The sequence below is a fragment of the Salminus brasiliensis genome, chromosome 8 (genome assembly GCF_030463535.1).
Source record: "Salminus brasiliensis chromosome 8, fSalBra1.hap2, whole genome shotgun sequence".
NCBI classification, from domain to species: Eukaryota; Metazoa; Chordata; class Actinopteri; order Characiformes; family Bryconidae; genus Salminus; species Salminus brasiliensis.
The window spans coordinates 22,477,029-22,491,992 of NC_132885.1; the positions used below are offsets into that span (position 1 = coordinate 22,477,029).

General features: G+C 40.9%; 1 protein-coding gene across 1 annotated transcript; it reads right to left on the minus strand.

The window, feature by feature from the left end:
• Window positions 1-900: 900 nt before the first annotated feature.
• On the minus strand, window positions 901-14,110 carry LOC140561311 (high affinity cGMP-specific 3',5'-cyclic phosphodiesterase 9A). Its single transcript, XM_072686440.1, has 14 exons — window positions 14,023-14,110; window positions 11,614-11,775; window positions 11,343-11,394; window positions 11,161-11,263; window positions 8,879-9,021; window positions 8,729-8,788; window positions 6,026-6,203; window positions 4,573-4,695; window positions 3,951-4,043; window positions 2,454-2,521; window positions 2,253-2,355; window positions 1,700-1,804; window positions 1,416-1,562; window positions 901-1,080 (listed from the first exon to the last, which is right to left on the minus strand). The coding sequence occupies exons 1-14, from the start codon at window positions 14,108-14,110 to the stop codon at window positions 901-903; spliced, it is 1,605 nt and encodes a 534-aa protein (XP_072542541.1).
• Window positions 14,111-14,964: the final 854 nt, after the last annotated feature.

Below are 14,964 nucleotides of genomic sequence, written 5' to 3' on the forward strand. Positions count from 1 at the left end.
GTTTGTTGATGATATGTTGATTTACAGGAGATTAGACTGACTGAAGCTCACTTAAGCAACAGCAAGACAACTAGCCATATAATCATGGCCCTTTCATACACTCTACGGACAAAAGTATTGGGACTCCTGCTCACTCGATTTTTCTGTAACAAAGAGTTTATCCTGCTTTTGTTGGAATAACTGGCACTACTGTCCTCGGAAGGCTTTCTATGACATTTTGGAGCACTGCTGTGAGGATTTGATTGCATTCAGCGAGAAGAGCGTTAGTGGGGTCAGAATATTAGATGGTCACCATCCCCATCTTATTGGCTCACCCCTAAAGTATTGGATAAAGCACCATCATTCCACTGCTCCACAGCTTATTGCTTTATACTCCTCTAGCCCAAAGTAGCTGAATGCATTTATTAGAAAGGGGGGGCACAAACATCTGGACATATAGTGCAATAATGTTCTCGAACTTTCAAACTGTTTAACTCTTACTGTAAAAATCAGTAGCATTGTTTTAGTGTGTTTTACCATAGGCAGATGTGATTTGTCTAAGGGCGTATTTGGCCCTGGTGCAGGTGAATCACTTCTTCCAGAATTCAGCTGCAATGATGACTAACGCTCATGAGTCGTTGCAGGGCTTTTTTATTTTATTTTGCTTAAATACAATTTATTTGAAGTACAGATATAACAAATACAATATACAAGTTACAGCCTGCAAGTTCCCTATAAATCAGGGGCGAATTCAGATTTACACACCACACTGCTATAAAGCCTTTGAAATGCGTTCATTCTTTATACTGTACATATAGAATAGTACAGTATAATATATATTATACATTTGCAAGATGTTTGTTCACTTTTCCAGCTTGTTCAGTTAGACGTACAAAGGATTTTTTATTTTTCTCCAGTGCGTCACGATTTCACTGCGCTTGGTTGAAGTGGCTCTGGTGGAAGCTCAGGCTCCTTTGGTGGGGTGCTCTCTTTGGGTTTGGCCTTTTCACTCTGGGCCCGATTCTGCTTCTCTCGCTCTAGTGCTTTCTCCATCTCTGTGTAGTAGTCCAGGGCTTTCCTGACCGGGTCAATGATATGTTGCTGTTGAAAACAAAGACATTAAACCCAGGCTTGGATTGTAGAGCTGTCATCGACATGCTCAACCTACACTATATGTCCATGTATGTGTTTGTGGACACCCCTTAAATAAATGCATTTAGCTACTTTAAGTTTCACCCATTGCTGACACAGATGTGCACACACACGTGTATTTTTGACCTTTTCAAAAGATACAGAGGCTAAGGTAAGGATAGGTGTTAAATACTTCCCAAAAAAATATAAAAAATGTATTATTTTCCCAGAGTTCCTCAATCTTTTACACAAGACTGTATGAAGTATAGAGAAATACATGTTTTGCAATCCATGCTCATCCTCACCTCTAGACAGGGGAAGAGATTGGCCAGCTCAATGAAGAGGGGGAACAGAACAAAACGGATGAAGCCGGTCTGAGAGGAGGGTTTGGTCACTTTGTCACGGTCCATAAATGGGGTCACTGGAAGTCCCTCCAGCTTTTCCATGTCACTCTAAACAGTTTTAAAGACTGGAATTAGCATGTATATGAAGCTGTCATTCACAGTGTTTGACTAAATGTTCACAGCTTTGTCCCTCAAACAGAAAGAATTTGTTGTTTTTAGGTGATTTCTTTTTTTTTTTATGTTACCTGATTGAAAAACTCCTGCAGCAGGCAGTCCAGCCAGGGCTCGGCCACATCCATGGGCCGTGCTTCATTGGAGATGTCACTCACTTTGATCATGATCATCATCAGCTAGACCACAAAGAAGCAACCAAAGAACTGTCTTAAAATAGTTTCGTCATATCTCAGTCCAAAGCTTAGACTCCTAACTGCATCTAAGCAAGGCTTCAATAACATGCTACATCTGATGTACTCCAAAGCTTTCTTCTTTTTTAATCTTTTGTTATAATAAGAAGCACACACACTCATACACACAGAAAACACACTTATCTTCTAATGTACTGGATTAGTTTTCGAGTTGGGATTAGTAGAGAACAACATTGCCTCATCTTCAGGGGTTCTTTAGTAAAGACAATGGTCATATGCGAAACCATAAAGAACCATGTAAATATCTTTTTACCTGGTTAAATGTTTCCTCTCTATGATAATTAACATGTTCTATATGGTTCTTCTACTTAGAAATACAATTAAACATGTTAATAATACTATATTAATACAGATGCAGTGAATGTGCTCTCACCACATCCCGGTGGTCCTTGTTGCCAAAGTCAAAGGCTGGCAGAATGGCTTTAAACTTATTGAGGATGTCTGTATGCCTGCTCATATCTGTGGCCAGGATGCACCTGAGGAAAACACAGTCACAGCTGTAGGATGCTGTGGTGTTCACTTAGTACATATGGCTCGAAATCTGCTTTAGTGAAACTGACACAGTGGATCATACTTAATTATGCCCTCCCTGATCCTCTTGTACTGCTCTGTTGTCAGGTTCCGGAAAATATTACTTTCAGTCTGAAAAAGATGGAAATGAAGCCTCAGACACTTGCAGGTCTCTGCATGTCATGTATATAAACACACACTGATATCTGCAGTTTCTGTCTGCTGTTTATCTGCTTTACATCTACTGTACTACCTGAGTAGTACAATTATATGAGTAAACAATTATATGTGGCATACCAGTACATTCACTACTGGTTCTATAGCGTACATTACATTACAAGCTGATGCTGTATTTTTTTTACTGCTAATGGACATGGACTATACACGTCCACACCAGCCTGAGTTCATGGCGTGTTTGGTATCTTTGTAGAGTTTGAACACGGTCGGGGCCGTTGTTACACCAGTAAAGGGCTGTGTTTTACACCAAAAGTTACACTGTACACTGTTCGCATCACTAGTCCTAGTCTCTTACTGCACCAACCCCACTGACCTTGGAAACATGATGCATTTATTAAACATTTAAACACTAGATTTCCTATTACTTTGAACAAAATTTTCCTAAAAACAAACAAAAAATATAATAAATGTTAAGTTGAATAAATAATATATATGATAGGAAGGGCCAGAAGCACAGCACTGTAAACGAAAGGGGTGTGTGAATTTGTTATACAAGACAAAATGAGCATCATTGTAAAACTGAATGCAGCACCATAATTGCCTTATCTTGAAAAAGCCAGAAGCGTAATTGAAAATAAAATTTTACTCAAATCCAGAACCTCCAGAAAATCTGTTGGGAATGTAGGCTTCAGCAGACTTGTGCTTGTGGAAACACCATTGTCAGAGGTTTACATACATTCATCATGGACATGAATGTCATCTACTATCAGCAAAACAGCCTCAGAGCATGTTACTACCACCACCATTCTTAACAGTTTGTACAGTGTTTGTACAGGGGCTGAATGCCTCTTTGCCTCTTTTCTCTCCCAATACTTTGGTCTCATCTGACTATAAAACTTTCCTCCAGAAGGGTTCTTCTTTGTCTGTGTGGTCAACTGCAAACTTTAGTCTTTAGTCTGAATTTTGAGGGTATCGATCTTGGATCTATCGATCTCGTTGCTCCAAGCAAGTCAAGCAAACTCGTTTATGTGGGCACATATAAGATACCAGCTGTAGTCAATTGTGATCACTAACAGGAAGTTGGGTTTAATGGCAAGATAGGCCATAATTTTGGTAATATCGCCATGACATTCATGTCCATAATCAGTGTTTATATTTTCCATCAAGCTGAAGTCCTCCTCATTTCTAATTCGTAAACACCTTGCAGCTCTGCAGGCTTACAGAGTAGCTGTGAGGACATTGAGCACCTCAGCGAACGTCACAAAATGCAGGTCTGGAGTGTGGAGATTTAGAGCCAAATTAGTTGACGTCTTTCAGCTCCATGCTGAAATCTGAACTCTGAAACATAAACATTGCTGTTAATGTAGGATAGTTAAGCAGTTACCTTTTCCAGTATCTCGAATGCTACAGCACAGTGATGATTCTCTAAAGGGGAGATGTCATTGTACCTCAAGGCCAGTTCAGTGCGAGCATTTATCTGAAAGACAGTGCAGGGTTTCATTGAAGTACGTGAAAAATAGGTTTTACAGCTCAACCAGAGCGAACAGTTCAGTGCTTCTAGTGTGCCTAATGATGTGCAACAACATGTAAAAATGTAGTATTGGGGGGGGGGGGGGGGGGGCCTAAATTGCTGCCACTATAGCTCGGGGAGTCGCAAGTTTGAGGCCTGGAGTCCAAGACAGCACAATTGGCCAATGGCGTTCACTCCCTCTTAAAGCAAAGTTGGCTGGCATAGGCATCTGTTATCTGGTGTGGAGGAGCTGGGGGCCTGCTGCTTTTCTCAGAACTTGTTGGCGGCAGTTCGAAAAGAGGCAGTGGGTGGCTTAACTAGTGTTGGGAGCATTGCAAGTGCTAGTGAGAGCTACAAAGGGGTTAATTGGCAGTAAGAAAAAAGAAAGAAAAAGGGGAAACTGGGAGAAATTGGCAAATTGGGGGAAATTTGGGAAAATGATTTGAAAAATGATTTGAAAAAATGCAGTATGGAAATGATACATTGGATTTCTCACCTGGTAGGCGTTGTTGTAGCCGGTGTGGTCTAAATCATGGCACACAGCTGAAGTCAGCATGATTAAGAGGTCAACACTGTCGATCTTACTTCTCAGATCCGTTAGCCATATCAGCCCGTACATCTACCAACAACAGAGACACCGATGCAGAGACAGCGAGATACTTACTGTGACAGGTTAGAAAGGGGGATTTTTTGTGATTTTTGACACATAACCTTTCAGGTGTGGGTTTCCCACAAGCAGCTTAGCCCAAAGATGATTCTTTAATGGGCAAGTGAGCATCACACTAAGATGCTTTCAGGAAACTGGGCCCAGAGTGGTTTGGTGTGAAATGGTGACTGAAGAAGTGTATTTACTTAGATTTCTTTACAGTGGTGGTGATAGGGACCAGGGGTCATAATGTCTACTCAAATCTAGCTATCTTACTTGCTATCTAAAACCACTGGTTAAACCCACATGTGCCTTCTGAGCTGATGATGCTAAAATCGTTATAAATGTGGCTAGACTGTTGTACCATATGACACCCTGCATGGGTTTTAAAAAGCAAGGCCAAAAGCCTGGCAGAACTAATATACACAATGTTTCATGCATCAGACAATACACTAATCAGCTATAACATTAACACCTGATATTGAGCAGGTCCCCCTTGTGCCGCCACAACACATCTTACCCCTTAGGGCATGGGCTCCACAAGACCTCTAAAAGCATCCTGTAGAATCTAGCACCAAGACTAATATTAGCAGTAGATCAAGTCCTGTAAGCTGTGAGGTGGGGCCTCCATGAATTGCATCAGTGAGCCTTAGGTGCTGCCTAATATATCCAGCCCTTGATAGAAGCCACTGTAGATGAAGATAATCAGTGATAAGCAATGTTTTTCACTTCACTTGTCAGTGGTATTAATGTTACGGCTGATTGAAGTATGTTTTAATTCTGTGTACTAACCTTCTGTAATGTAGTTTTAAATGTTTTGGACCTCTGGTTACTATGACCACCACTGCCTCCATAATTTTCTCACAAAACCTCTCATAGAATTGATGTTCTTACTGGTTTAATTATGCAGGAAGGAGGGCAAATTGGTGGAATTCCCATCTTAAAGGATCAGAACTGATTGTATCCCACTTCAGGTGGGGTTAGTCATCAACTCTGTAACTGCCAGACCCTCACTAGCCTGTTCCTTTCCTTTAAAGACCTCAAATGTTTCCCAGACAAAATATCCAAACCATCACCTGAGCAAGGATTAGTCTGCAGCAACCATAAACTAACAAATAACCACGTTTCTTCTTCTGATTATAGATTTTAAATCGAGCAGTAGTTCTCTAGTGCTAATCTATCATGCAGCATGTCCTTCACTAATGCCTGAAAGGTTGAGTGGATAATTGAAGTGCTTGTGGTCAAGGTGAGCTGATTGCAAACTCTCTCTCTCTCTCACACACACACACTATTTCTCTCTCACCATCTGAGTGACACAGAAGCAGTGTTTGAAGTTGTGGAAGGGGATGTTGTTGTAGCGCTTGTAGACCTCGTAGAGGAACTGCTGCAGCACATCCAGCTCTATGTTGAAGGTGGAGATGAAGTCTAAGTCTGTGTACATCACCTGCAGCAGCACCATGATCTCAGCGTCCTCCCACTGCCTTCACACATACACACACAAACAAGCGTTTTTTTAGACTTGGTGGGTGTTTGATGACGAATGAAGCATCTGATGATATGATCAAAATGGTTCCCAATACTTCCATAAATGTGTTGTTGGATGTGTGAAAAATAGGTTGGAAAGTAGATGATTGGCAAGAAGGAGTGGTCGCATTTGGGAGTGCCATAGTCCATAGTGCCAAAGACAATAGTGTGAAGGAAGAAGCTGAATCTGCAGGTGTATGGAAGCATACAGTCATACAGGTCTACTAGCAGTGGCAGAAATCCCAATCACAGGAAATTCTTGTCAGAATTGTGGACTGAAAGACTGATGGACAGGGAGTGCCGCTGTGAACTGCTAATAGAAGTCAGCACAGGTTATTTACCATCAGTTTCTAAAAGAACACTCCACACGAAACTGCAAACTGTGAATATGGAGTAGAGTGACACATAAGAGGTCTGCTCAAGAACGATGAGAATTTTCTGTAGACAGGTCTTTTTGCCACTGCTGGTAGACCGGTATGGCCATATGCTTCGATACATTTGTAAATCCAGCTATTTCCATCACACTATGGCCTTCAACACACCCAAATGCAATCACTTCTTTTTGCCAAACATGAACATCTGCTTTGTGACCCATTTCCCACACACTGAACGAGACGTCCACTGCACTGTACCACCTCTTCTTAATCTATTGATCCTGTCACACACCCCACAGGTATATATAGCCCAATCATCCTCGCAAGGCGACTAATGTTTTGTCCAGGGAGATAACATGGACAGTAATAAAACAATTAAATTTTTCTCTTAACATATCCAAGCTTGGAAGCGCAGAGCGCAGGATGCTACAGCGTCCCTAGGTAGAAGACAAGGTTTCATTGCCTAGCTCTAGGGCCGGACGTAGATATTGAACCCACAAACCTGTGATCTAACCACCTTTCTTGCCCTTTTTTGAAAAATGTGTTACTTTTGTAAAGAGTGAAGTTCTACGAAGTTACCCCACCTGTTTTCCTAACCAGTAACGCCACATTTTTCGCTCCTGACTACAACATGACGTTTTTGTCTCCTGTATTCTAATTGAAGATGCACAGCACCAGGTTTTCATGTTTTGTCCCCTTCACACATTGCCTTTATCACTCCAGCTGGCTTTAATAGTGTTCTTTGACAGAGGCACAGGTCTGACACGCATTCATGTGCTTTATCCTGAACAGTGTTTGCATCTGTGCAGAACTCGCATCCTGTTTTGTTAATGTGAAAGGACGGGGTTCAAAAACTAAGCCAGAAGACCACTGCATTAATACAGTCTTCAAAGCCTGAAGCCGAGTGCTCTGTTTTGAAGGACTGCTATTGATTTGTAAGCCCCCCCAAACAACCATTCATATTGATATGAGTTCTTTTGGGCAGATGAAAGGACTGAATCTCCTCTGGCCTTTTTATTCAAGGCAGAAGAGCTGTGCTTTCGCTTCCACAGTGAATGTTCATTTCGCTATGGCAGGTGCCTCAGCTCATTTGTTGGACTTACATGGGCTAATGATGTTTAATATTTTAGCAGCTTCTGCCCAGAGAGAAATAATGATCATTTTCAAGAAATAATTTGAAATCTGTCCCAAAAATAGTGGAATAAGATGCTGAATAATTGAAGCAATGTGCACGCTTCTGACTATGGTGATACCAAGGCTGTTCACACTGTTATTCATTCAGTAGTTTTCTACCCCTAATTTAGTCAATAGGTTATTTTCCAACTACCACCCCATCTGCTCTTTTTTTTTTTTTTTTTTACCTCAGTCCCATTTCCTCCCTGTACCTCAGTCCCATTTCCTCCCTGTACCTCAGTCCCATTTCCACCCTGTACCTCAGTCCTATCCTCTTCCTCTAACTCAGTCCCATCCCCTCCCTCTCCCTCAGTCATATCCCCTTCCTGTACCTCAACCCCATGTCCTCCCTGTACCTCAGTTCTATCTCTTTCCTGTACCTCAGTCCCATCTCCTCCCTGTACCTCAGTCCCATCCCCTTCCTGTACATCAGTCCTATCTCATCCCTCTAACTCAGTCCCATCTCCTCCCTGTACCTCAGTCCTATTCCCTTCCTGTACATCAGTCCTATCTCATCCCTCTCCCTCAGTCCCATTTCCACCCTGTACCTCAGTCTCTTCAACCTGTACCTTTGTCCCATCTCCTCCCTCTACTTCAGTCCCATCTCATACCTGTACCTCAGTTCCATCTCCCCACTGTACATTAGTCCTATCTCTTCCCTCTACCTCAGCCTCCTCCATCTGTACCTCAGTCCCATCTCCCCACTGTACATTAGTCCTATCTCTTCCCTCTACCTCAGCCTCCTCCATCTGTACCTCAATCCCATCTCCCATCTGTACCTCAGTCCCATCTCCACACTGTACACCAGTCCCGTCTTGTCCCTCTCCCTCATTCATATCTCCTACCTGTACCTCAGCCCCATTTCCTCCCTGTACCTCAGTCCTGTCTTGTCCTTCTACCTCAGTCCCACCTCCTACCTGTTAATTGGAACTCACCAGTTGTCAAAGGTGGGTGTCTTAAGGTACTGTCTCACCTCCTCAGAGACCTCCAGAGAACTGTGTGAAGATCATGTGATCGTATTAAAATGGATTTATTGTAATGGTTTGCTCATTGCTGTGACTGAAAGTGAAAACGTTTCAGCTCGCCTCATCTGGAGGAACTTCTCCCGGACGTGTTCACACTCTTCACGCGTCTTGCGCAGTGTTCTTTTGTGGTAGAACGGCGAAGGTTTGTGGGTTCCCTCTGAGAGTTCTTTAAACAGCCCCAGCCAGCTCAGGTGCTCCACACTCTACAGAGAAAGGGTGCTTATTGGTAGGGTGATGAGTCATAAAGATGGATTGATTTTTATCTAAAGGCCTGTAAATGGGCCCACACTCAGTTCTTTATTTACACATTACTTGTACATAGTGATCACAGAGTGGCAGGAGGTGACACTCCTATGTGGATTATACAAACTCTGTGTACAGCAGAGCAGCTGAATTCACAAATTAGAAGAGTCTGGATACATTTGGACATATAGTCCTCAGGGTTGTGAGGGTTACCTAAAATGTATTTTAGTACAGATTGTAAGACAAGACAACTTTATTTATATAGCACATTTTAGAGATGTCAAGTGTCACAAAAAAAATATTATTTCCTATTTCAAGATTGTAGCTTGTCCATAAAGTGAACAAGTCCATCAAAACAATAAATAATGCATTACATAATAATGCAGATGACCTGTTGGACAATTCAATGCATAGGATTACTATATTAAATTAATGTAGACAGATTTGTTTTCATTGATCATGGATAACTTGTCTTTTTAAAATCATGTAATTAAATAGAGACAATAAAAAACAATTTTAACAAGACAAATAAGCAATAAAACTGCACTGGTAGGTGACTTGCTAGTGCAGGCCGCAGCCTGAGATGGAACGGGAAGGCAGACTGTGGTCTGCGCGAGAAGCCAGATCCCCCTGTTGGGAAAGGAGGTGGCGCATAGATGGGTTCGACATTTGTTCGACCTGAGAAGCAGGGGTATATAAAGGGGCTTAAGTGAGGCCTTCTCCCAAAATTTGGTTATTTTCATAACTCCACATATAACTGCATGTGCTGTCAGATATTATGCCGCACACAAATGGTCATTTATGTTTTACAAATTTAGTGACATGGACAAATCTTTGTTGAGCAATAAAGAAACACATATACATGTGCAGTGTAAGTTGTGCCAGTTCAGGCATGAATAGTAATATGCTGTGTAAAAGGTGACAAGTTAATTTCTTTCCAATTCCAAATTGGGAAGAAAACTAGGACAAAACAAAGAGTTCTGCAAGGGTTCTTCATAAAACCATGACAGTGTGCTTACATGCTTAGACATATGCTAGCTTTATGAGTCAAAAAATGGTTCCACTAGCATCACGAGTCAAATAATCGTACTACTAGCATCATGAGTCATATAATGGTTCTACTAGCACCTTGAGTCATATAATGGTTCTACTAGCACCTTGAGTCATATAATGGTTCTACTAGCATCACGAGTCATATAATGGTTCTACTAGCATCACGAGTCATATAATGGTTCTACTAGCATCACGAGTCATATAATGGTTCTACTAGCACCTTGAGTCATATAATGGTTCCACTAGCACCTTGAGTCATATAATGGTTCTACTAGCATCACGAGTCATATAATGGTTCTACTAGCACCTTGAGTCATATAATGGTTCCACTAGCACCTTGAGTCATATAATGGTTCCACTAGCATCATGAGTCATATAATGGTTCCACTAGCATCATGAGTCATATAATGGTTCCACTAGCACCTTGAGTCATATAATGGTTCCACTAGCATCATGAGTCATATAATGGTTCCACTAGCATCATGAGTCATATAATGGTTCCACTAGCACCTTGAGTCATATAATGGTTCTACTAGCACCTTGAGTCATATAATGGTTCCACTAGCATCATGAGTCATATAATGGTTCCACTAGCACCTTGAGTCATATAATGGTTCCACTAGCACCTTGAGTCATATAATGGTTCCACCAGCATCACGAGTCATATAATGGTTCCACTAGCATCACGAGTCATATAATGGTTCTACTAGCACCACGAGTCAAATAATGGTTCCTCTAGCACCTTGAGTCATATAATGGTTCCACTAGCATCATGAGTCATATAATGGTTCCACTAGCATCATGAGTCATATAATGGTTCCACTAGCATCATGAGTCAAATAATGGTTTCACTAGCACCTTGAGTCAAATAATGGTTCCACTAGCACCTTAAGTCAAATAACGGTTCCACTAGCATCACGAGTCAAATAAGCTCTCTTGTCCATCTACAGTTTTATTCAAAGCATTAATTAAACATGGATTTTTTAGATGAATGTGGACCAGAGTAGGAACTTTCTGTAGACGTCTGTACAAATCTGCATGTTTACCTCCAGCTTTTCTCGGAACGACTCCACCTGTCTCTTCATCTCATAGACAATAGCTGGAGTCTCGCCAGCCTCAGTGAGAATCTTCTTCTCCAGGCTTTGTAACCTGGTTAAAAAGGTTTTATGAGAGTTTATAAAAAGTACATGTCTGAAAAACTAGGTGTTTATCTTATACAGATGCCCACCTTTTCTCCATGGAGGACAGATCGAAGCCCAAGGCCACTGCCAGCTCTGTACCTGAAACATAGCACAACGGTCGAGTCATTTATTCTCCAAAAGCCTCACTATGCTTTATATCCCCACTGACTCAAATGAGTTCATTATTCCATTGAATGCTTCACAATCCCCTCATCTGTCATCTAACTTCAGTTCTAGCTTTTCAGAACATGAAGGACAGTGACTTCTCCAGTCCACCAGCTCATCTCTGGCAAGGCCCTGACTTTAAGGCAGAAATACCTAATGGCTCACTGTTACAGTCTGCAGCGACCACCTCTAGCTTGTAGCAGGAGTGAGGGCTGTTGGGGGTCAGCTGAGGGGAGATGTTGATGATGTTGCCATTGGGGTTGTAGAGCTTTAGGATATCATGAGGGCCAGCTTCAGCAGCTGATCGGAACAGATCTGTAAAAGAAGCATGCACATGAAGTTAATTTAAAATTTATTTAACATTTTAATTTAATTAAAATGTTGCTGCCATCACAAAACCTGCCATCACAAAAACTGATGAGTTCTATGAGATTTTCTCTGAACTCATCAGTGTAATCCAATAATTGTGTTATAATGAGGTCCACAGAAATTGCCATAGACATTGTTCTGATTGATCTTTTACTAACCCCTTATTGCAGAAAGGCTTATTACACACCAAGGTGTATTATTCAATAACTACAGGGACTTCTGTACAAACTGGTGGGACAATTAATTGGTAATAGAAATGTGTAATAAAACTTTCTGTGGTAATAACACACCATAGGCTTTTTAAGGGGTTGATTAACTTCATATATTTTTATTAAAATCCCCCATGTAGATCCATAGATCCATAGATAGATAGATAGATAGATGGATAGATAGATAGACTTTATCGATCCTGCTACTGGCTGCTAAAAGGTAATTTAGCAGCCAGTAGCAGTCCCATAATACAGCACATTAATACAATATAATAATAAGGAATAATCAAGATAAATAATAAAGATAAGTAAAAATGAATAATAAAGAATTAATAATGTACAAGAAGTGCTACATAATACTGAATACAGAGCAGATAAATAACTATACTAAATAAACATGTGCATATATTGGTATTTAAGTAAAGTGTCAGTGGTATCCAGGAGTGCAGATGTACAGGATGTACAGTAAAGTATAATAGGGCAGATAAATAAAACCTTTGATTAAACATAAGAGACCCAGTCCTCATCTGTCCTCCTCCCTCTTCCGGCCCCACTGGGAAGAGTTGAAGAGCCTGTTGGCTCTCGGAACAAAGGATCTCCTGAGTCTGTCTGTAGAGCAGCTTTGTGACAGAACCCCGCCACTGAACTTGCTCCTTTGGTCCATAATGATGATGTGCAGTGGGTGGCCATCATCACCCATGAATGTAACTAAGAACACTGCAATGAATCTGATAAAATAAGTTCTAGTGTTCTGTGTTAGACAGCTAAAATAATTGTTGACACCTTTGTCAACACCCAAATTCTATTTATTGGCCTATTAATTGACCTCTATATGTGAGAAAGGTCCAATCTCAACCTCATGATCCAAAAGCAAGTTTAATCCTTTCACAAGTGCAGTCCCACCCATGTTGTCTGAACAATCAGCTTTGAATGTGAGGCAACAATTGAATTCTACTGGTTCATCAAATCATACACTGAGTAGTGTTCCCACAACATACAGCGCATCCTTAAAATGCAGGAATTTGCACAGAACTTTCTTGTGATAGGGTTAACAAGCAGGTTTTGTAACAAGCACACTAAATAGCCACACCTTGAGTTTCTCTGTCTCTGAAAATGTGTTACACATGCGTTCTCCTTTTAAAGCATAACTGTATGGCTCTCAGGCTGCTCTCAGCGGTCTTGAGCCTATGTGAACATGGATGTGACTCTATCCCTGAGGAGACCAGCATGAAGAATGTTGTACACTTGATGCAGAGCCTACTACTTGAGCACAGCTCTGTCAGCACCACCTGTGGCCCATGCTCTTGAACTGGATCTCACACACTGACACACTCCACTCACTCAAAACCTTCTGATTTCATTCACGTTCATGCTCGTCAGATCTTTGCTCTACAACATACCTAATCCAATATTTTCCGGATAAACACATGAACTACACTTATAAGCTATAAATATGCTTTTAGTAGATGTTTTTAGCATCTCCATTTTTGCCATTTTACTTTTTATCTTTTTCTTTATCATTTATCTTTTTATATTTATCGTTTTTCTGGCAGAAATGATCCAAATTGACTTGAATTAACATTATGAAGATGTTTTTTTCTCCTGTAAAGTTTCCATATTGGAGATTCACTGGCAGTTTTTATAGTATTTAATGCTAAGCTGGTCAGTCAGGGCTTGCTGTTCCACAAGCCCGGTAGCACAAACATGATTCTTAAATGGTAAAGTGAGCATCACAGTGAACACTCCCTCTATCTAATAAAATGATCTTAACACTAAGATCCTTTCGGGAACCTGGGCCCAGGAGAGTGGACCACCATTAGACCAGCATATTCACAGCTGGAGTCACTCTTTCATATGGACTGACTGACTGACTGACCGACTGACTGACTGAACAGAGCTGGCTATTGTCCAAAGCCCTGTTTCAGCCATACATCAACTTGCCTGGAATTAAGCGATAGTCCTCGCACACTAAGGTTCCACCCACCTTTGACATCCTGTGCAGGACAGTCAACAGGAAACTCTGCTTGCTCTGGTCTTCCATTCACTGTGAAATAAATGATTTTAGTTTCCATGCCTGGCGCTGACTCTCCCTCACTGCCCGCAGCTGAATGGGCTGTTTACAGTGTGACATCTATTTAACAGAGTACCACTCCACAACTCCTCCTCCTCCTCCTCTTCTGTCCCTCCTCTTCCAATGTCATCCCTCTCTCCTTCTTCAACCACCTGCGCTCTTTGCTTGATATTCAAAAGCTCTTAATGAGGCTGTAGGCCAGCAGTTGGATGTCTCCTCTGATGGCTGTGAGTAATGTAAGCATGTAAGTAATGATAATCCGATTGGCATTGTTGTTTTTGTTCTTATTTTTCTGTCTATATTTTTGCCTGCTAACTCGACAGATGGTCTGCTATGTGGTTGCTAGGCAGTTACTAGGTGGTTGCTATGGTATCCCAGGTGGCTGCTGTGTTGTCATAAGTGGGCGTAAGGTTTCAACATAGCCAAAGTTTGTTCACCCTTCTTATGTCCCAATGATACACATACATGAAAACACCCAACCAATAACATTCACAGCAACCACAGCAACCACTTGGCAGCACACTAGTGGCCACACTGAGTCAAAAACTAACAAGGTAACAACCATGCCCCTTCTGGTGGTTTCTGGTGAACTTGTAAACCCCATATCTGCAGCAATGCTCTGTATAAAAAGGTCAAAAGAGGACATAAACATAATAATAACAATAATAATAATAATAATAATAATAATAATAATAATAATAATAATGAGCACAATGAGCATAATCAAAATAATTCATTAAATTAAATTAGTATAGTAGTAGTAATATTAGTAGTAATAGAATATGTATTTAATTATTTTTAATATTTAATTAATATAAAAAATAATTAAATACATGTAATTTAATTTAATTAATT